The sequence below is a fragment of the Cnephaeus nilssonii genome (genome assembly GCF_951640355.1).
Source record: "Cnephaeus nilssonii genome assembly, chromosome: 10".
Classification (NCBI taxonomy): Eukaryota; Metazoa; Chordata; class Mammalia; order Chiroptera; family Vespertilionidae; genus Cnephaeus; species Cnephaeus nilssonii.
This window is the reverse complement of record NC_137081.1, coordinates 40,235,039-40,258,560: the sequence shown is the minus strand read 5'-3', so window position 1 is coordinate 40,258,560 and position 23,522 is coordinate 40,235,039. Positions and strand designations below refer to the sequence as shown.

The following is a 23,522-nucleotide window of genomic DNA, read 5'->3' as shown; positions in this document are numbered from 1 at the left end:
TGAAGTTGAGCCCACTCTCGAGTTCTAAAAGCCCATACCTTTCACTGTCAGAATGGCAGTTGTAACTGCATTAAGTGCTTGGTAAAGGACTTCACCAGCTTGGTCCAGCTTGACTTTGTGCAAAGTTAAGAAGCGTTTCCCACCTTCTGCTTTGATTTCACAAGTCTGAGGAACAATAGTTTTAGTTAGCATTTCAGTGAGATAAATTCTCTAGAGGAGAAATGTTTCTATAGTATAGACAAAGATTTCTATAGAGTTTAAAAATTTACTACTAATAACATAACTAAAAATGTCTTATCATAAACATTTTTTTAAATGTCCAAGTGGTCTACAACAGTGCATCAAATTTCTTACCTTTTTTGAGATTTAAGAAGCCCAAAGTAACTCTATCATTATTGAACCAAATCTGAATGTTAAACCTGAATTTAGAAAGTAGTTATTATGTACGACTAACAACTGAAAAAGGAAATTACTCACAGGTGAGGGCCTTAGAAGTTCTCCCTTCAGTTTCCATTGTCCAGGAACATCTTCTTCTGAGATTTCCGCATCAAAGCTTGCACTTTCTTTCTCATAAATGGTAACATCCTCTATTGGTTTAAGCAGTTCAACTTCACGATCTGTATGGGTCAGGGGTGAAATACCACAATGCTTTAACCAGTCTAACAATGCTTTGCTTTCATGTCTTTTGGGTTGTGTTATTTTGCCTTATGCACACAGAAAACTTATCTTTTAGAATAAAAGATGTAAGATTTTTATACCTCCAAGTGTCAGCTTTGCAGGGTATCTTTTCCCTTCAATTTCCACCGCATATTCATCAATATCTTCTGGCACCGCATTCTTAATTTTGAGATGTACATAATTTCCCTCTTTCACTATCTCAGTCTTGTCATTTGGTTCCCAGGGGATTTCATCATAGCCTTTGAACCACTTAATGTTCGGAGTATCTCTTGCTATATGACAGGTGAAAACAGCTGTCCCTTTGGGTTTCACATGCTGATCACGTATGGGTTTCACCAGCCAGTCTCTAATGATTTCTGTATGAAAATGAGGTCAGAAAAAGAATGATCTGAACAAGTAATATAAGTAACTTCCCTAGTCAATTTCAGAAATAGAAAAATTATTTTCAAAACTGGACCTAATTAATGTGCTCTGAGATACTGATACCCGCCACTCCCCTCTTAGATAAGGTACAAGACAGCTGATTTTCTGATACTGGAAAATAAAATTCTCTCTTCCATTTTCTTAGTATGATAATCAGCAGAACAAACTTTCCCAGCAAAGTACTCACCTACTACTTTCACACAGGATGAACACTCCAGGTTGTTGGCATTTTCCACAGTAACTGTGTATGTCCCAGCATCGAAGTCATCTGCGTCGTTGATGGTCAGGGCCTTCATCAAGCCAATGACGCCCGACACAATTTTGCCAGGTTTCTCCACCACAATCTTCCCATCCTTCCTCCAGACCACATCACGTTCTTTGTTTAACTCGCAGCTCAAGTACAATGGCTGTCCTTTGACCACTGTGACTTCCTCTTCAAGCGTTTTTACAAAACGCACAGGAAGTTCTGGGAAGAATTTCAGCAAAGACTTTTCAATACACACAATATTTTCAATGAAAGAAAACTTAGAAATAAGAGGTTTTGCCTAAAATTACAATAAGCGTTGCTCCTGAGGTTTACTGCATTAAACTGGAATACGGACCATAGGCAGAAGACTGGAAATTACCTTCTACAATCAGTTTAGCTGTGGAGGTCTTCTCTTTATTTCCCAAACGTAAAACACAGGTGTATTCACCAGCATCAGAAAGTTGAACATCAATGATATGCAGCTTTCTGTCTTTACCATCTGCGATGAATCTGTGCTTTGGGCTCTCCCGGATACTGCTACCATCTTTCATCCAGCTTGTAATTGCAGTGGAGGGGGAGACTAAACACTCAAAGATTGCAGAAGAGCCAACGGACTCTGCTTCGGTCAAGACGATGTCTTTGATTTCTTTCACAAACTTTAGTGGTACAGCCTTTAGCTGGTAGGTGAATGGGGCTTCATCAGGAGGTTTCTCACCACCACTTCCCGGTCTTAACTTTTTCCTTTCAGCTTCTACTGGTGAAGGAGTCTTTTTGGCTACACCTAGTTCAAAATAAAATTTAAAAGTTGATTTGGCATTTCCACAAGGGTCAGAAAGTGCATACTTGGCTGCCTGCCAGATAAAACTAGTGATAGAGCAGCTAGACAATAAAGAAAATTAAAGACTAATGAAGGTCAATTATATTTATACTGCCTTCTTCTCGACAGGAGTATGAGATGACATAAGGAGTCCATGAAAATAAATGCTCTTCATTTTCTCAAGTTTTAAACCCAAATGTCAAATATCTAGATTAATGTCTAATTATTTTATGTGTTATGTATAAATATCATGTGTATGAAAAATGAAGCTAAGAATGTACAGAATTCATTATGCTAAAATATAGCTGGTTATATAGTACCCACATGAATAATATTAGAGGTGTATTGCTTAAAATATCAGAAGACATACTAGCTTTAGCAGAATCAATTAGGAATAGCATGGATTGTTACAAATTTTGAAAAATTCCCCCCCTTGAATGTAAAGGTTTTTCCCAGAGTGAAAGGTTACAATTCAGGTGTAAGGAAATGAATCCTACCTTTGATGGGACCTTTGGGCTTGGCAGCCTCCTCTTTAGGTTTGGCTTCTGAAATAAAAATGAAAACTCAGCATTTAAACAATTTTCAGACTTATTTCATACTTAGTAAACCATGTGAGGTGAATCATACTCTTTATACAAGTATTAATGCAAAAAGAGAAATTGGTTTTATATGACCTCTATGGAGAATGGACATTTCTAACAGATATTTTTGATATATCCAAGAAGTCATATTCTGAAAATAATGTGACTAAGCTAAACTGCCACCAACATAGTTAGGATTAAAAAAAATAAAATAAAATAAAAAATTATTTTCAGCAAGTGCCTTTAATTCTTCTTCCATTTCTGGAAGGCTTACTCTTGCCTTATAAGGAGGAGTTTCATTCTTATCTAGCAACACAAAGTATTTTATATAGTTACTTATGTGTGGTTATGTGTACCAAGGATATGTTTCTGCTAACAAGGAATCAGTGTAGAAAAAAGGGAATGGCCCAGAAGTTACCTATAGCCTTTCTTTTTTAAATTGGGCAGACAAATCCAGACAAAGTTAAGGAAAAACAAAGGGTTATGTGCTATACATACATGGATTCCTTTGAAAGTTTCCTTTAATTAGACAATGAACTAAGGCAGAAGCAAGGAAGTTCCTACATTGAGAGTTTAATTCAATTATTAATGCAGGGGCTAATAAAATGTAGAACCAGTTTTCTAGCTTCAGCCCATGGGAATGCAAGAAAAGCTTTATTTTTACACATAATTGGCTCAATAGCAGTTACCATCCTTTTCTGAACTAATAAAAGGTATCACATTGCAATTATAAAAGTTTAAAAATAATAATGCCCAAATCATAAATATCAGTGACAAACTATAATATCTTAAATATTAAAATTTTGCTATAGCTAAAGAATATAACATATTGTCTCATATCATTAAAAACAATAATAACCAAAATATTTCTATAGGGCTTATTATGTACCAGGCAGTGTGCTAAGTGCTTCACACATATTTAATGCTCTCAGTAATCTGACAGGGCAGATGTAGTTATTATTCTGATTTCACATACTAGGAAATGAAAATTTAAAGACAGTAAGTAACCAGCCAAAGTTCAAATAATGAGGATGTGTATTTATCAGTCAGGAAAACACATCAAATCATTTTTGGTTTTGAGATTATCACCCAAGTAAAGAATTAGTAATAGCCCTTGAAGTTTGTAGCTGAGATAATTATACCACTTAGCACATTTAAGAAAATTATTATTGATCTACATTCTTATATAGATTTAAAGGCTGAACTATCCTGTTTTGTTTTGTTTTGTTTTTTATTGTGGTAAAATACACCTATAAAATTTACCATTTTAAGTGTGCAATTTAGTTGCATTGAGCACATTCACAATGTTATGCAATCATAACACTGTTCATTTCTGGAACATTTTCATTGTCCCAAAATACAGACTTTTTCTTTTTCTTTTTTTAAGAGAAATGATTCCTATGGGGCACATGGAAATCTGAAACTCCATGGGATTTCTGTGTGCATGTCCTTAGAGAGTGTCTGATTGTCTCCTTAGTTTTCATTAGCCTGGAACATATTCATTACTTCATCTCAAGAGCATATAAGGAAATGGTGCATCATAGGAATGTACATTCCAATCAAAACAATATGCACCCATTAGGTGAAAGCATAGGTGGGTAAAGGATATCAGATGAAGAAAATTTAATTAAGAATTTACAAACCCCCAGAGTTGAAATAATGCCTAGTTTCAACATAATGAAGGCTTAAATTTAATTCAAGTATGAATATTTTTATTAAGCCATCAAAACAATCAGCCCAGCTAGTGTGGCTCAGTGGTTGAGTGCCATCAATCAGGAGGTCACGGTTTGATTCCAGTCAGGGCACATGCCCGGGCTGTGGGCTCAATCCCTGGTGGGGGGCATGCAGGAGGCAGCCAATTAATAATTTTCTCTCATCATTGATGTTTCTATCTCTTTCTCTCCCTTCCTCTCTCTGAAATCAATAAAAACATATTTGAAAAACAATCAAGAAGAAAACTACAGAATAAATACCTGCTTTCTTTCCCACTACTGGTGCTGTCACTGGGGCAGCGATGGGGGCTGGAGCAGGCTCCATGGCAGGTGGTTTGATGGTTTTCACTTCTGTAGAGAGATGTCCATTGCATTAATGTATATATTTGCCATTTTGTAAAACCTGTTTTGGTGGCCTATTTGCCTCTTCTGATGTAACTTTAAAATCTTTCAATGACTAGTTCTTTGGAGAATAATATATTCTAACTGTAATATAATCTACATATAATATAATGATATATATTCTATATATTCTAATATATGTAATATATCATATTAAATGAAATATTAATAATATATTGCCACATTAGAAACTATTTGCTACATACTGACTTTTTATTCTAAACTACACTTTATTTGTGTAAAGCATGAAGGAGTATACTGTTGACATTGAGGATCAGCCTGGCTTACCTGGTTCAGGCTTTGGTTTGGGTTCAGGTCCAGGGAGAGGTATTGCTGGCTTTATTTCAGGCACTAAAAGAATCCATGATAATAAACAGGTTATTACAGTATTTTTGAAGGTTTTCACAAAGTCAAACCAAAATTAGGCAGACATGTCTTAGAAGATATTAGAATTGATACGCATAGTCATCAAATCAAGTATTTGATCTACAAAATATTTGGAAAATATAGTAAGGCAATTTTATTGGTTCTAATGTTGTTATTCATCTCACTGCCCATATGACATATTTTTCTTAGTGTTTAAAACTTAGTAATTTATTTAACAAATGGCTGATCATTAGCCCATTGCACATGAGAGGGAAATGGTAAACACAATTAAGCTGACCAGATTAAGGTCACGTGTTCGAATCTTTTTAAAGAATACATTATTTTCATGTTATGCATACATATGTACATGTTCAAATCTTGATGCCAGTGTAATTATATTTTAAATGATGCATATTTGTATTTTTAGAAACAACTAAAAAATTTCCAGTAAGTTTGTACCTTTTGCTGGTTCAGGAATTTTCTTTTCCACTTTCTCAACAGTAGTTGGAGGTGCTTCAACCTCAACAGCTTTTGGAGGTGGTTCTGGTACTTTAAGATAATAAGGTTAACTTTAGTGATATTTTGATATTTTAATGCTTAGAAATCAATTATTACTTAGAAATCAATAATTAGATCAAAATGTTTTTCAAAAGTTCAATTGATGGCTTTTAAAAAAATCTATATTCTATCAATTAATTTTTTATTCTCTTCTTGACTCTGATTTAATTTTTCTCTTCCTTATTCCACCCACTTCTGCCCCAACCCCATTATCTCCTCCTTTCCAAATCACTTTCATAACAGTTACCAATAAATAACCCTTTGATAATAGGCTAAGGATAAAAAGAAACCTAGCCCACTTGAAAGCCCCCAAATGTTATGAAACATTTGCTGACACTCTCCCATGAAGTTATTCTCAGCCAATCTGATTATTTCACAATCATTTCTACTTAAAGGACTTAAAGTAATCAAAATAATGAAGCATAGGCAAATACATGAATGGATTTGAGAATTACTATGTAAATATTTCAACAGAAAGCAGACAATGGAAAACACAGATGAAATATGAAGCTATGCTTATAGTTAACGACACTTATGTTTACAAGATAAACCTTTTGTTAAATGTTCATTTTGTTGAAAGATCATTTCACAAATTGTTACTGCGATTCCTACCTGTAGGTTTTTTAACTTTTTCTACTTTTTTAGGTTCTACTTTAGGTTCTTCTTCTTCAGGTCGCTTTCTTAGAACTTAAAAGACAAAAAGGTTTATATGTAAACCAAGACGAACAAATGTAGATGTTGAATGAACTTGACAAATACAAATAATGTACAAAGCAAGGAAAATGAAAAGCATGCAACCTGACCTAGTGCACTGGGAAATTAGCATTTATATTAAAAATGATTTTTAAACCAAAGGTTGTGTTAATTTAGAATAGCATTCAGAGTTGCTTTGCATCTATATCAATAGCCTATACAGAGACAAGTCTGTGCCAGTAATGACCCAAATACAAAATGAATAATTTGAATAAAAACAATTCTAACCATAATTTATTTTGTAATTTAATGAGGAGTATTTAAATAAGTATAAAGTTTATTGAAATGGAGATATCTAAAGAAATGTAGCTTAGAGAAGAGTAATTATTTGTGAAGACAAAGTTAGAAGTTGAGTTTTCATCTGAATATCTTGCTTCTGATTATTTAATATCTTATTTGTATAAAATACTAGAAAGAAATGCTCACTTTTTAAAGAATGTGTTTTTTTTTTTCATTGTGGTGATCTTGTGTAATATTTTAAAATGGAATACTCAATTTAGTCTTAGATAGTTTGGTGTAATTTAGAGTATTTAATAGGTTTAGTATATTTTACTACATAATTTGATCATGAAAATGACAGCTATGGTCATTGTTATTAGATTAGAATATTATCAATTTAGTTATGTCTATTAAGTGAATTTCAGGATACTGTGAACACTCACAAAATGTCTGTCTTCTTGTAAAAAAGTTATAAAGATTATAACCTTAATTTTTAATGCTACTACAAATAAATTTGGTAAATAGGGAATCTAATTAAAAGAAAACCAAGAGACAGAAACATTTTGTAAGCTTTGAAGTATATTTTTTATATACTCAAAGCTGATATAACGGTTGAGAAATACTATACCGCTTTTGAGAACAACTTCTTCCTTTGGTTGAGGTTTAGGTTCTGGAAGTAATTTGCGAACTTTCTTTTCAACTCCAGGCACTTAAAAGAATATGATTTCATATTTTGAAGTGAATTCATATAAAAACTAAATGTCAACAATAAAAATGCCTCTTTCAAGACTAGTTAACTATGTACAGTGCATAAGCAATAATTTCTGTCACATGTAAATATCACAGAATTTAAATGCAAATAATATATGTTAAGTTATTTCCTCTACAAACATCTATATAACCTTGTGATGAAATTCAATTGCATTAACTATAGGCAAATATACTCAACTTAAATGAATGTATAGAAGATGCTGTTCTATATTAACTTTATAAAATTTCCATCAAATACACATATTTTGATAGCATCTTTGCCTCAATCTGCAATTGTAGATTGCCCAAATCTACACTGGTATCTCCTCAATATGATTATAAAGTATAATATCATCATATTGGTAGGTGGAAGTGTCCTTATTCAAGCTTCTCCACTTGAGAAGAAAGGCAAGGGATCTGGTTTGTGACCTTGATGTTGGGAAAGGGCCATTATCTAATTTTCTTAACAGCAAAGAAGTAACCTTTCTTAAGGTCTCTGTTTTGAAATAATACTAACTTAAAATTATGGACCTATAGAATTTGGAAGCTGGTGTTGGCATTATTTTTTATGAATAAGAAAATGTTCTTGAGTTTAGACTAAAAGGGACTCAAGGTGTTCTAAATTAATTCCCTCTTGTGTCTTTAGTGAATACCAGGCATGGAGTATGCTGTTAGTATATAGGGCAACCTCCTGAAATTACTATAGTCCTTATGGATTTGAATGGAAGAAAAAAAGAGAAACACTTGGTGATCATTAAACCTTTTCCCTTCTCTACTGATATCTATTAAAATTTAAGACATTATTTATTTGTATCATGTAATGTTATGTTTGTTTACTCATATACAATCTGAATTTCTTAGATATTTCTATAAAATTTCCCACTTGGTGCTTTAAACAAGACATTTGCTACTCAATAAATAGGTGTGTTTTTTATGTGATAATGATAACCTTGCCTAACTCTTACTTCAAAATTTAAACATTCAAAAGGCAAATGTAATTATTTCATTTTTACATATTTTTTCCTATCTTTTAGGTAGAATTTCAAAAACGTTCATTTTTTAGATAATTATAAATTGTGCTGGCCTTCAATACTAATTTGGAGTTATCAATATTTTTAATGTATAACTATTTTCATTGATTGAACTTGGAGAAATCACCAAGTAAGTTGGGATAGCATAATATCCTTTACTTCCATAATGGACATAGTGAAAATATGTCAGTGCATTTGTTTTTCCATATTATTTTATTTTTAAGAACTTAATGATATTTGAGACTCAGGTGCAGAACACACCATAATAGCTATTATTTTTAAAGCAAATATACGTTATTTCATGTCATTTTAATGTTTATAAGTGACTTTGTAATAATACTTTACTAGCTAGTATTCATAGTAACATTATTTTGTAATCTTCATTTTATTTTTGAAATATTTATTAATGAAAAGTCCCATGAAAAGATTATTCTGACCAAATTGTTTCAAAAGAAAATTCTACTAAGCTTACAGAATCAGAAGGACTTATTGCCATTTACATAGTTCCAGGACAAAGAAAAATTAAAGAAAACTTTCTGTCTTTGTGAAACAATTGTTTCTTTTTTATTTAATTTATTGGGGTGACTTTGGTTAATAAAATTATATAGGTTTCAGGTGTTACAATTCTATAATATATTATCTGTACTATTTTGTAAGTTTACCACCCCAAGTCAAATCTCCTTCCATCAGCATTTATGCCCCCTTTACCCTCTCCTACCTCCCTCCACTCTATAATCTTCATTTTATAAGTCAAGAAATGCACATTCAGATTGGTGATTTTCCCAAATTCCAGAGTGAATCAGGAACAGATTCAATATCTTGGTCTGGATGTGTTGATGACTTAAATAGAAAATAGCTCCCCACTATACTTACTAGAAAAATTAGATGCTTTCTAGACTTATATGATTCATTTATTTTTCTTTAGGGTTTAGGCTTAGATAGGGAATATCTATTCAAAGAGAAATTTTGAAAAATGATGTGCAGTGATAATAAAATTTCTCTAAAACGTGAGATCTGTACACTGGAAAAAAATGTCTTAGAGTCACAGAGAAGAAAGTGACAGGAAGCCATGAGAAAAATCCCTGTGAATCATCTTAATGTGTAGAAGGAAGACATGACTTATTTTTAGTGCTTAAAACACTGGCTAAAATACTGTTGTTCTGGTTCAATTCCAAAGCTTTCCATTACTAACTCTCAGCACTTTATCCTAAGATGTATCCCGATATTAATTTCAGCTAAGCACCAAAATTTTATAGGTAATTGCAAGAAGACATATGTAGATGAGACAAAGATAAGCAATATCTACCCATATAATGGATGAAAATGATGAGAGACAAAGGAAGCAACACTCATGAGCCAGGACCATAAAAGGGTACAAAAATACAAGAAATGAATGAGACTACTGTGATTATTTAAGAAATGTTGAAAAGAGAACATTCTAGAAGACAGGAAGAGCAAGGAGTCAGATGCAGGAAGACTGCATATGAGTGCGTTTTCCAGACTGAAATACCTTTCAGAGGCTTAAGCTCCACCTTCTCTGGGACCGCAGGTTTCTCAGGAACTTTCTTCGAAACAGCTTTAAAAAATAGGATCTTGCTTTTATTATTTGTATATTTAGACTAGGCTGAAGCACATTATTAAACACCTGCTCCAAGAATCAAAACCAAGCTTTGGTTATAACCAAGAAGCATTAATAACAGCCAAGAACAGCCACCACCGAGCATATCAAAAGCATTCAAACCCTGAACACACACTGCAGTTTTACTCCAAAGTGGAGTTGTAAAGTCTGGCTGAGAAGAAAGATAATTTTGTTTTTTTGCAGAAAAATGAAAATTTTATTTGAGTATAAATTTTATATTAAGAGAAATATATTTAAGTATGTGTTGTCATGAAGTATCAATCAACACTTGGGTAGCCTTTTAAGAAGTGCCCACTTTTTCTATGCCTGACTTAAAATGCCGGAAGTTCCTCCTATTGGCCAGGAGAGTTGTTGAAGGGCAAGAATCACTAGACGTAAAATCTTATTCTGGAAGATTCTGGGTTTGTACGTGTGTGTATGGAGAAAATATTCATTTAAGATTATGTGTAGATAATTTAAATTTGGAAATCTCATGAAACCATAAATAAGACAACATTTTATTAAAATAAAAAGAATATGCATTTGCCAGTTTATTTCAGCTTTTAAAGAACATATATTAAAGAAGTTATTAAAAATTAAGTAATATTGCATTAATTCAAAGAAAAGTTTAAATGCAAAAAGAATGAAGGGAAGTTTAACACTGGGAGGAGATGCTGGCTCAAATGTATCCATCATCACTCTGGCCATGTTGCAGATGACCACAGAACACAATTCGGCTTTTATTAAGTTACAAAAGAAAAAAAGTGGGGGAGCAGTGACAGGTCACTTATATGCGTTCCTTTCTTGGTATATGAGCACATATCAGCTATTCAATGCTGTAACTATATTACTTATAGAATACTTGAAAGCACACGACATTCCTTAAGAGCAAAGTTTTGCCTTTTGTATAGTTGTTACTGCAATATTAAAAATATCTTGCAAACATTTCTTATACATTTCACATGCATAAGATCCCAAAGATATGCCTAGCAACCAGGCTTTGAAATCAGAAAACTGTTCCTCCGCACTCTGCATAAAAAACGTTAGTTGGGCAGATGTCCAGGATGAAGCTCACAAAAATGCACTTCCTGGCATTTGGGGCAGCAGGCAGGCCTGACAAGGCACCTGGAGCAGCACAAAACACAGGTCTCTATGCAAGACCCACAGCTTGATCATGTCCGAAAGCACACACTTGTAAACGTTCTGGCAAGCGCCACTTCAGATGACTGGGTAGCAGGTTAATAAAACTTTAGAAGTAGCATTTTATACCTTTAAGTTGGAATACTTTCTCCTTCACGTCTTCCTTAGGTGGAGCAGGTGGAGGAGCTGGGGGCTTTGGTTTGAATTTTGGTTTCTCAATAACCTTCTTTTCAGGTTCAGGTTCTTAAAAGAGTATTTCAGGAAAGTTAATATATATATATATATATTAATTAGTAGGTGGATATATAGTATATTCAGTAGAAATTTAAATATATATATATGAAGTGTGTCCTTTTTTGGGTACATAATATTAGTGTCCAACATAAAACATAAAACAGTATCCAACATAAAACATAAAAATATCAACATGGTACACAGATGATGAAAAATATAGCAAAGACATTAATAAAAACAGCAAAGGAAGCATCCATGTAAGCCACATTGACGAGATAAATAGTACAAATTACATGGATATATAAGAATCAGATGCACATTTAAAACAATGATTCTTACATACAAATACGGAGACCTACTCTACATGTAAAACAACATAAAATATATATATAAAGATGAAGATATGATGATGAAGATTTAAGTCCAATTAATTGAATACCTTGAACTGGTATTTCTTCTGGCTGTGGTTCAGGTTCAGGTTCTTCAGGCTCAATATACTTTTCAATTTCACGTTCTTTAAAGAATGTTGACAAAGGATGTGAGATTGTAATGGAAAGTGCTTCACAAAGACCCATACAAATTTCACAAAGATGTAAAGATTACCGTAACAAAGAAAATATACACTTAATACAAGTTCACTTATATATTAAAAAGGGACAAGATTTCTATTTTCTTATGCTTGAACTTTCTATTAACCACTTTTCTATGTATAATGATAGCAAATGAGAGGAGAGGAGGGAAGAGGAGACTGGATGAAAGAAGGTGAAGGGATTAGCCAAAGAACATATATGCATAACCCATAGACACAGACAACAGTGTAGTGCTGGCCAGAGGGAAGGGAGTGTGGGGGCTGAGTGGAGGTGGGTAAAAGGCAGGGAGGGAATGGGGATATCTGTAATAGTGTCAACAATAAAAATAAAGTAAAAAAAAAACATTAAGCAAAGGCTCTAAGGAAATCTAAATAACGTATGGGCTTTTAGTTAATAATAAAATATTAATATATTTTAATTATAATAATTATTCATTAATCATTAATTATAATAATTGGACCATACTAATATAAGATGTTAATAATAGGAGAAACTGATTGTGGGGATATATGAGAATCCTCTGTAGTATCTTCACAATTTCTTTGTAAATAATTGTTCTAAAAAAAGTTTATTTTTTAAAGTAAAAAAAAAGTAAAATTATATATTGGGTTATCATTTGAGGATCCAATGTAATTAATTCTTTCAGTTTTGCCTCAGTAAACTATATTTTGGAATTTATAATTACCACCAAGAATAATCAAATTAAGGACTCAAATTTTACTTCAAAAGAAGCATAAGTATTTGAAAAATGAAACATGTACTGGAGTGCTTTTGAATGGAATGTTAAGAAGGAATTTCACCCTATAAATACTTTTGTATTTCTAACAGGAGTTCTTAAGAGATTATTTATATTTTAATATATATATACCTTCAACAGGGGGAGTCTCTTTTCTACCAATTGTTATGAATGCTTTTTCTTCATATATTACTTCCTCAGGAGACTCTTCAACTTAAAAAAATACAGTATTTTATTTTAGATTGCATTCAGAATAGAATACTGCTACTGCTAAATTGTAAGACATCAACTTTGTTACACTCTATAATATATTCTTCAAATTACCCCAAGATATCAATAGCTTCCCTACTTAAGACAGACAACAGATATATACATACGACCCATCAACAACCAAAGCAAGATGATAAAGACAATTGCTATCTTTCCAAGATTCCTAGAGAAGTCATGTACCTTGGACAGGTGGAGCTTCTGGCTCTTCAGGGAGAGGAACCGACACTTTCTTTTCCAGGATGACTTCCTTTGGCACTTCAAGCTCTTTAAAGATATTGATATCATTTACGACTAAGAATTTAGAAGAATTTGCAAGATTCTGCAAAGAGTAGGCAAAGAGTCCAGGGGGAAGCACTTTATCTTATAAGACTTAATGGGGCAAATAGCTTTGGGGCATGGGATCCTTTTGGAGATCCTAATTTTATAAACGAGTCTTCTCAGCCTTCTTTATTTGCTTCTGTTCTTCTCTGTACCCTTAAATGTAGGTGCTCTCCACTGGTCTAACTTTGATGCTTTAAAAAATGGGCTCTACATTCTTTGAACAATCACTCCTGCATTCTCAACTCTTATTTCCGTGTGGATGACTTTTAGATCTACATCTCTAGCCTCGATCTCTTTCCTAAGCTCCAGATGTACATTCCCAACTTCCATACTTGAAAAGTGAGAAATATATTCACTATCTTCTTTCTAATATCAATTCAGGGATTCAATGAGCCATCCTCATGGCCATTTAGCTTCAACCTTACAATCATCTTGGGCTCCATTTCCTTAATTGCTTTGATAATAGACACTAACTCAATCTCCATCTCCCTCAAATTCAATCTCCTTTTTTCATTTCTACCAACACTGATCTTGTCCAGCTTTTAATGACCTTAAATAACTGCAATGACTATGTACTATTGTCACCATCTTCCAATAGCTTGAACTGATGCCTGTTATCTTTTCAAAGCCCAACTCCTATTAATTTACACATCGCTGCAAAACCCTTGAAGCTTCCTATTGCTTACAGAATAAAGTATACACCTTTTGGTGACATTCAAAGAACTCCAAAATGTGATATGACCCTCATCTTTATATCCATCTTTATCTTTCAGTATACCTCACAGCCAATCCATACTCAAATCACACATGCTTATTTGGCAGACCTTGACCTTCCCAGACTTTTCTACCTCAGTGCCTTTTGGTATATTCCCTTTGCCTAGAATACTATTTCCTCCATTGCTACATGTAAAAATCCATCAAAATTTAAAACTATACTTTTTTTTCCCATAAAGCTTTCCCTGATGCCTCTGCCTGAAATTGATCTTTCCTTGCTCCGTGTTTCTGTAGCCTTTTATTCTCACTTTACAAGTGTGCTCACTTCCTGTCTTGTGTTAAGAGTTGTGCTGTACTTTCTTCCCATCAGGTTGAAATTGCTTGAAGACAGGACCAGATCTTACCTTTTCCAATACACTGTCTTGTTAGTGGTAAAAATGTAACACAATGTGCTGTCTACACTGACCGAGAGGAGAGCCTTTTCTACCACATATCACCATGTCATGGCACAACCGAAGCTCATTCATTTTCTTTCTCCTGCTTACTTGTTTCATTTTCTCTCTTTGCCCTCATTATTTTCCTCTTCTTACTGTAAAATGTGATTTTGCATAAACTTATACTATTATTTTCCCCTGAGAATCATTATTAAAATGCTCAAATAGTGTTCAGATAAATAGATAGTTTTCTTCATACTAGGTACCTTTTTCTGGAAGGACTTCTCGCTTTTTGGTAACAGGCACTGGTTCTTTCTTTACTGGAACAAGTTTCTTGGGCACCTCGGGTACTTTGAAGATATTAGTTTTATTTTAAAAAGAGTATTTAAAAACATTTAAAAGTGTTAAGAATAAAGAATCTATAATTAATGGAACAGCACTAAATTAATGAAAACAAAATAAAGACATTTTTTTTGTCCCTAGTTATGCAATAATGAGGACAATTTATTGGATTCCAATTTAAGATATCAGAATACTATTTAAAAGAACGATGATGTCAATGATGACATGAGTACCTTTAGCTTCTGGTGTTTCTGGCTTCTTAACAGTTGGGACTTTCTTCGGTGGGACAACTTTCTTTGCCATCTCAGGTACTTTAAAGATATTAGTAGCATTTAATAATATAACATTGTAAGATACAGTATCTACACATTGATTTGACAAGTCTGTTCAACACTATAACATATGGGTAACAGTTAAACACATAACACAGCACAACACAGAATAAGGAAAGTGTCAAATTTCAGACAGCAAACGAAAAAGAAGTAAGTATGGATTTATTTTACTATAAGTACCTTTAGGAGGAGCTTCTGGTTTTTTGATGATAGGAACTTTCTTCTCTGGAACAATCTTCTTGGGCTCTTCAGGCACTTGAAAGATAGGAATTTTTTTTAGAGTCAGATGATTATAGTAAAAAGTTTAATACTAATGAATGAATTAAAAACCACTTCTACTTTTTTGTTATACACATTGTAAAAGTCTGTTGGATCGAAGTTTTATGTGCAAATGATGTTTGTTCTTGCCAATGAAGTCAAATTTCAAGTGAGGAGATTAAAGACTGACATTTTACCTTAAAGAATATATGGAATGACATAAAAATTAAATATTCAAATGATGTGTTTGCCCAGACAGTGGATCTGCCTTATACCTGCTGGTGGGGGGGCTTCTGGCTCCTCTTCTTCCACAGCAGGAACTGGTGCTTCCTCCTCAGGAGCAATTTCCTCGGGTTCTTCATATACTTTAAAGATACAGTTAATTTTAATTCAATGTGTGAAACAATGTTCTAAAATGCACAAACACTGGGCACAATCAATGATTTCTCTCCTCATTTCAATTAATATCGTCTCTCATTTTTGTTAGGGTGAAATCTATCTTATTTTCACTGACATCTGTTTCTTTTGATTTGAATGCTGGAAAGCCTTTTGATGTTTAATCTCTTTCATAGTCATTAGTTCTCCTCTCCTGTGTACATTAGAGAGCTTTGTTTAATACAGGTTACAGGTTACAAAATCCTACTTAAATGCTGCAGACTGATAACTAAAAATAGATTTGAGATTGGAGCTAATTAAGAATGATGAAGACAAATAAAGGACAGAAAATGATGAAAAGATACTAAGTTAAAAAAAAAAAAAGAGGAACAAGGCTTAGATAAGAAATAGCACAAGTGGCAAGCTCACTCATGGTCTTACGCGTACCTTCCGGAGGAGGAGATTCCACTTTCTTGGGAACAGGAACGGCTGGTTTCTCTTCTAAGACAGGTTTCTTTGGCATTTCCAGCACTTTAAAGATATTAGTTAGTTTTACCTCTAGGTAGTTGAAAGGACATGGAATTTATACCACATCTAGTTCACATGTAGTTCAAATAACACAGGGACAGATGCAAGAAAAATTCACCATAAGGTCAATGACCTAATCTTGGAACTACAGAGAAAGAAGGAAAATGTGGCCTATAAATATTAACAAAACCACATTAGTAAACTCTTCCAATGCTCATCATAGAAGTGTTAGTTGTTTTTTTTTTTAAATGATGTTATTTACAAAATTTAACCCCCAACCATCCAGAATACCAGGTTTGTAGTTGTAGTTGTGAACATAAGAGATCTGACAAACAAAAGGATTTCCTATAAGCAAATGACCAAGATTGAGCACTTTTTGCAGAACTTCAGTCGTGACATGTACCTTTAGCTGGTGGGAATTCGGGCATTTTGGGAATGACTATTTTCTTTTCTGGAACAACTTCTTTGGGAACTTCAGGCACTTTAAAGATATTAGTATTTTGTCATTAGGAAGAAGAGCTGGTAAACATTTATCACATTTACACAGAACAAAACATGTTTTAAGGGCTGGAGGCTGGATCCACCTCCATCAGATGGGGGACCGTGACATGTACCTTTGACAGGTGGGACTTCTGGTTTCTTGAGAACCACGGGAGGCTCTTTCTTTTCAGGAACAACTTCCTTGGGCACTTTGGGCACTTTGGGCACTTTAAAAGATATTAGTACGTTTTAGCTCATAGTTTCAATGACATGCGGGAACCATTAAGGAGAGCAGTAAAACACCATTTTAAAGACAGACATTTTTCTGTAGGAAGCTAGTGGCAGTGAAATATACCTTTCATGGGTGGTGGTTCAGGTTTTTTGGCAACGACAGCAGGTGGTTTCTTTTCTGGGACAGGTTTCTTAGGTGGTGCAGTCACTAAAGATTTTAGAATTTATTATTTTAGAATAGGTGGCGATGAGTAAGAAACAAGACAAAAGCTCATAATGCCCAGAATTCTCCAGGAAAGAAGGGTGAAGGGTTGGCTAAGGCAACCTGGCGGTTGGCCCAGTACCTTTGGGAGGAGCCACGGGCTCTGGCTCTTCCACAAGTTCAGCTGGAGGCTCTTCAGAGACAATTTCTTCAGGCTCTTCATGCACTTTAAAGACACAAGCTCATCTTAACACTAGAATTGTTTAAGGAACTATTTTGCAAAAAAGATGTTTATAACACTAAGAAGAGAGTTTTTCTTTTTCAAAAACGCTAGTTTGGATAATTTCATTATTACCTTCAGGGGGAGGACTCTCCGGTTTGGGAGGAATCACTTCAGGCACCTTCTTTTCTGGGACAGCTGGCTTTGGCACCTCGGGTACTTCAAAGATATTAGTAGGTTGATGATTAGACAGAGTGAAGACAGACAGACAGTATCAAACACAGAGACGAGAGGTGACTACCTTTGGCTGGTGGAACTTCTGGCTTTTTAGGAGGCGCCAAAGGTGCTTTCTTTTCAGGGACAACTTCTTTGGGAGCCTCAGGCACTTAAAAGATATTAGTGAAATTACAATCAGGAGTTAATGAGACCACTGGGAGAAAATATTAGCAAGAGCAGACGAGTTCTGCCTCGTTCAAACCTAGGATCAGTGACAAATACCTTTCAGAGGAGGGACGTCTGGCTTTTTAGGAGGCACCACCTGTGCTTTCTTTTCAGGGACAACTTCTTTGGGCACCTCGGGCACTTAAAAGATATTAGTAAGATCACATTTAGTAGTTCTATGACTGCAAGAACAAAAGAAGTTCAAGAGTAGCAGAGTTTATCTTCTTAAGTCTAAGGTGAACGGTAAGTACCTGTAACAGGTAGGACTTCCGGCTTTTTAGGAGGTACCACTGGTGCTTTCTTTTCAGGGACAACTTCTTTGGGAGCCTCAGGCACTTAAAAGATATTAGTACATTTACATTTAGTAGTTACGAGACTGCTAGAACAAAAAATGTTTTCAGGAGCAGATGAGTTATGCCTTCTTAAACCTAAGATCATTGACAAATACCTTTCACAGGTGGGATTTCTGGCTTTTTAGGAGGCACCACAGACACTTTCTTGTCAGGGACAACTTCTTTGGGAGCTTCAGGCACTTAAAAGATATTAGTAAAATTACAATCAGGAGTTATGAGGCCACCGGAAGAAAATATTTTCAAGAGCAGAAGCGTTATGTCTTTTTAAGCCCAAGGTCAGTGACGAATACCTTTCACAGGTGTGATTTCTGGCTTTTTAGGAGGCGCCACAGGCGGTTTCTTTTCAGGGACAACTTCTTTGGGCGCCTCAGGCACTTAAAAGATATTAGTACATTTACAGTTAGTAGTTATGAGACTGCTGGGAGAAAATGTTCTCAAGATTGGAAGAGTTGTATCTTCTTAAGTCTAAGGTGAGTGACAAGTACCTGTAACCGGTGAGATTTCTGGCAACTTCGCAGGCACCGCTGGTGCCTTCTTCTCAGGGACAATTTCTTGAGGAACTTCAGGCACTTAAAAGATATTAGTAGTTTTACACTTAGGTTAATGAGCTCAATGGACTACAATGATTTCCAAGAGCAAAGAGGTCTGTTTTTTTTTTTTCTTTTCTGTAGAATAAGGATGTGGTGGGAAATACCTGAAACCGGTGGGGCTTCTGGTTTTTTGGGTGGAGCTCTGGGCGTTTTCTTCGCTGGGACAACTTCTTGAGGAACTTCAGGCACTTGAAAGATATTAGTAGTTTTACACAGACGTTAATGAAGAGCCATGGCCTAACACTGTTTTCCATAGCAGAAGAGCTAGTTCTGCGGCAGAATGAGGTCGGGGCGCACGCATACCTGCGACAGGCGGAGCTTCTGGTTTTTTGGGCGGTGCCTTGGACACTTTCTTTTCTGGGACCACTTCTCGGGGAGCTTCAGGCACTTGAAAGATATTAGTCGTTTGACACTTCGGTTAAGGAAGAGCAATGGCCTAAAACCACTCTCAAGAATGGAGGAGGTATTTCTTCTGCAAAATGAGGCCAGGGCTGACATATACCTGTGACAGGTGGGGCTTCCGGCTTTTTGAACGGTGCCTTGGGAATGGTCTTTTCCGGGACGGCTTCTTGAGCAGCTTCAGGCGCTTGAAAGATATTAGTATTTTTAGAATGCATGAACAGTGGAGGCCTATAATCATTGTGAAGGGAGCAAGGCCAGGGTTTCCCCTCTTCACAGCGCCGTGGGAATAACTACCTCGGGCAGGCGGGGCTTCTGGCTTTTGGGGCACAGCCACAGACACTGCCTCTTCGGGCACAACTTCTTTAGGAGCTTCAGGAACTTTGAAGATATTAGTGTGTTTTAGTTCGAGACTATAAATAGGCGGTCGTGACAACGTATTTGCCCCAAGCCTTACAGTCCCGGAAGCTTGGAGGACACACTTCCGCACATGCGCTCAGCCCCGCCCCCGGAAAAGCGGGACCAGCAACACCAGGATAAATACCTTCCGCGGGCGGAGCTTCCGGCCTCTTCGGAGGAGCCACGGGGGGCACTTTCCTCTCCGGGATGGCTTCCTTCGGCGGCGGCACCTCTGGCACTTAAAAGATACCGGTAATTTGTGTTTAGGAAAAAAAGTGACAATAATGAACGACTCTACCGTGTAATCACAAACCAAGGCATTTTGGAAAACTTCTGGTTGGTCTCTCTTTGGAATGATACCACCTTCACGTAATGCTATTTGCATATAGAATTTTCCAGCCAAAAAGAGTTACTTTTCTCCCTGGTGTATAGACAGAGCTCGGACATTACCTTCAGGGGGAGGACTCTCCGGTTTGGGAGGAATCACTCCAGGCACCTTCTTTTCTGGGGCAGCTGCCTTTGGCACCTCGGGTACTTCAAAGATATTAGTAGGTTGGTGATTAGACAGAGTGAAGACAGACAGACAGACAGTGTCCAACACAGGGGCGAGAGGGTGACTACCTTTGGCTGGTGGAACTTCTGGCTTTTTAGGAGGCGCCAAAGGTACTTTCTTGTCAGGGACAACTTCTTTGGGAGCCTCAGGCACTTAAAAGATATTAGTGAAATTACAGTCAGGAGTTAATGAGACCACTGGGAGAAAATATTAGCAAGAGCAGACGAGTTCTGCCTCATTCAAACCTAGGATCAGTGACAAATACCTTTCAGGGGAGGGACGTCTGGCTTTTTAGGAGGCACCACCTGTGCTTTCTTTTCAGGGACAACTTCTTTGGGCGCCTCGGGCACTTAAAAGATATTAGTAACATTGCAGTCAGGACTTATGAGGTCACCGGAACAAAATCTTTTTAGGGAGCAGATAACATATATTCTTAAACCCGAATCCAGGACAAATACCTGTCACAGGTGGGATTTCTGGCTTTTTAGGAGGCACCAAAGGCACTTTCTTTTCAGGGACAACCTCTTTGGGAGCTTCGAGCACTTTGAAGATATTAGTACATTTACATTTGAGTTACACGGATCAACACAGACAGCAATCACATTGACACATCAAGAGAACTTCCCAGGCTAGCAAGGTGGTTCTTTCCATCGCCCTCCCTACCCCACCGTGAAGGGAGGTCGGGAATGTACCTTCCACAAGTACAACTTCAGGCTTTGGGGGAGGATGCACTTTCCTTTCTGGGACTTCTTTGGGAGCCTCAGGCACTTTAAAGATATTAATATTTTTACACTTAGGAGTTACAGGAACCAGTACAAACAGGAAACACATTTAGACAGGAAAAGAGATTTTTTCCAAATCTCTAAGCTTCCAGCAACATGTACCTTCATCAGGAGGGCCTTTAGGCTTTTTGTGAGGAACCACAGATGTTTTCTTCTCAGGGGGAATTTCGTGGGGTGCTTCGGGCGCTTGAGGAAATTAGTATTGTAACATTTAGTGTTATGAAGATCAGGAGGTACAAGCAAGTATTTTCAAGACTACAAGAGCTATTTCTTCTACAGCTTGAAGGCATGGCAACTTGTACCTTTCACTGATGGAGGCTCTCTTTTTTTGGAAGGAACTCTCTTCACAGGAGCCACTTCTTGAGGAGCTTCAGTCACTTTAAAGATATTAGTATTTCACATTTAAGAGTTAGAATGATTACTAAAAGCAGTAACCACCATGAGTTAGCAAATACAGTTTTCTGGAAGTCTCTTCTCTCCCTCTCCATTCTCTGCTTGCCCCATGAACCAACTAAGTCTAATGGGGTGGTAGGATCCTTGAGAAGAGGATTCACCCTTCTCCAGCACCCAGCAGAATTTCTATGTCACTGCAGACCTTCCTTACTAAGTATTTGTTGAATGAATACGTTTAATGGGAGGGTTTTCTGTTTTGATAAATATGGCCACACATTTTCTTTTGAGAGGCTGCTTTAAAGAGGTTAGTATGTTTAGGGGTTATGGAGAACATTAGAAAACATAATTTTAAGAGCAGAGGGCAGATCATCTCTTCTTCAGTATCTGTGTAGACATGACATATACCTTCCACAGGCCGAGGTTCTGGCTCTTCAAGAACATCCTCAGATACTTGCATATCAGGAGCAACTTCTGTCATAGTTTCTGGTGTTTTAAAGATATTAGTATCAGACTTAGAGATTAAGGATCAGTGGAGACATGAGTCACATTAATTGGATAAAAGATATTTTTATGGCTACAAGGGCATTTCCTTCAAGAACTGAATGAGGTATAATGCATTAAGGAAAGGAATCCGGCCTTATTTGTCTTTGCTTATTACTCCCCAGCTCACTAGCACCATGTACCTAATAGGCATTCATTGAATAAATGAAAAAAGGAATGACAGAATGAATGATACCTTTAGTAGAAGGTGTTTTAATTTCAACTTCAGTCATGGGTGTTTTCTGGACAGGGACAACTTCTTGAGGTGATTCAGGCACTTTAAAGATATTAATTCATTGTACTTCAGAGTGATGAAGAGCAATGAAGGATTTTAATCATAACTCTACCTGCAGGAATACCTCAGACTGGGACACCTCTCTGTTCCGAAAATCTGATATTTTGGTAATAGTGTGAATATTTGATTATCAGGAGCTGTTTTCTTGGTCACCTCAGGCACTATCAATATTAGTAATTTTGCTCAGCTGGTGTGGCTCAGTGGTTGAGTGTTGACCTATGAACCAAGAGGTCACAGTTCGATTCCTGGTCAGGGCACATGCCTGGGTTGCGGGCTCAATCCCCAATGTGGGGGTGTGCAGGAGGCAGCTGACTAATGATTATCTCTCATAATTGATGTTTCTCTCTCTCCCTCTCCCTTCTTTTCTGAAATCAATAAAGATATATTAAAAAAATTACTAATTTTATTTCTTGAAATGGTAGATGTATAGAAAATTAGATCATAGAAAATTAGCTTCAAGATAAAAGTTTTATCTTTAAAAAATAATTAACAATGTACTTTTCTTTAGCTATTAGTTTGAGGAGAGAAAAACAGCTCCTTTCTTATCTGGTTTAGCTTCCTTTTGTACTCTCACATTAAGCACTCTAAAAAAGTGCTTGTTTTTCAGGTATAGCAGAGAGGAGAACAACCCAAAGATTCTAGACTGAGAAAACAATGTCAAAATGTTTAGTTTTTAAATTACAGAAATTATTATTCTGGACGTTAAAAAATTTCTCAACTTTTAATTTACCTAAAAATATTCAAAATGGAAAAACGTAGGACTCTTTAAAAATAAAAGACAATGAGAGGGGTTAAGTATTCAGGGCAGAATTCCAACTTTAACTGGTTTTGTTTTAACTGCTTTGGTTGTAGAAGACTCTCAGCTAGAGATGAAATAGAACAGTTTCATATTAAATCTGATATTTTTTCTTTAAGTAATGGTTTTCTGAAAATATTTCTATAATATTTAAGTCTTATGGGATATATGTTATTTCAAATATATATGCTTATTTTTGGTAGTAAGCTTATTTTAATAGAAAAATAATTATAATAGGCAGTTATATTATATTCTGGGATTTCAACCCTATGGAGAGTTGAATTATGGACTTATAGTCTATAACCAAACACCTCTGTCATTTGATAACACTGATTTCTACATTATAGAATAATGAGCCAATTCAATCTAATTTGGGGGGGATATAAATGTTATAAGTGGTCTCCTATCATGTTTTTTTT

General features: G+C 35.7%; 1 protein-coding gene across 1 annotated transcript in view; it reads right to left on the bottom strand.

The window, feature by feature from the left end:
• The window catches only part of TTN (titin), a gene marked incomplete at its 5' end in the record, with an annotated part of 276,293 nt that overhangs the window by 111,635 nt on the left and 141,136 nt on the right, over positions 1-23,522 (bottom strand). Inside the window, 23 exons of the mRNA XM_079783141.1 lie at positions 39-165; positions 478-617; positions 759-1,034; positions 1,289-1,567; positions 1,728-2,129; positions 2,663-2,710; positions 4,720-4,809; positions 5,149-5,211; positions 5,686-5,775; positions 6,397-6,471; positions 7,385-7,465; positions 10,048-10,113; positions 11,425-11,538; positions 15,449-15,523; positions 15,802-15,891; positions 16,349-16,432; positions 16,833-16,910; positions 17,044-17,127; positions 17,265-17,348; positions 17,485-17,568; positions 17,698-17,781; positions 17,864-17,947; positions 19,890-19,982. Of these exons, the coding sequence (XP_079639267.1) occupies positions 39-165; positions 478-617; positions 759-1,034; positions 1,289-1,567; positions 1,728-2,129; positions 2,663-2,710; positions 4,720-4,809; positions 5,149-5,211; positions 5,686-5,775; positions 6,397-6,471; positions 7,385-7,465; positions 10,048-10,113; positions 11,425-11,538; positions 15,449-15,523; positions 15,802-15,891; positions 16,349-16,432; positions 16,833-16,910; positions 17,044-17,127; positions 17,265-17,348; positions 17,485-17,568; positions 17,698-17,781; positions 17,864-17,947; positions 19,890-19,982 (2,691 nt within the window). The remainder of the gene's footprint in view (positions 1-38; positions 166-477; positions 618-758; positions 1,035-1,288; positions 1,568-1,727; positions 2,130-2,662; positions 2,711-4,719; positions 4,810-5,148; positions 5,212-5,685; positions 5,776-6,396; positions 6,472-7,384; positions 7,466-10,047; positions 10,114-11,424; positions 11,539-15,448; positions 15,524-15,801; positions 15,892-16,348; positions 16,433-16,832; positions 16,911-17,043; positions 17,128-17,264; positions 17,349-17,484; positions 17,569-17,697; positions 17,782-17,863; positions 17,948-19,889; positions 19,983-23,522) is intronic.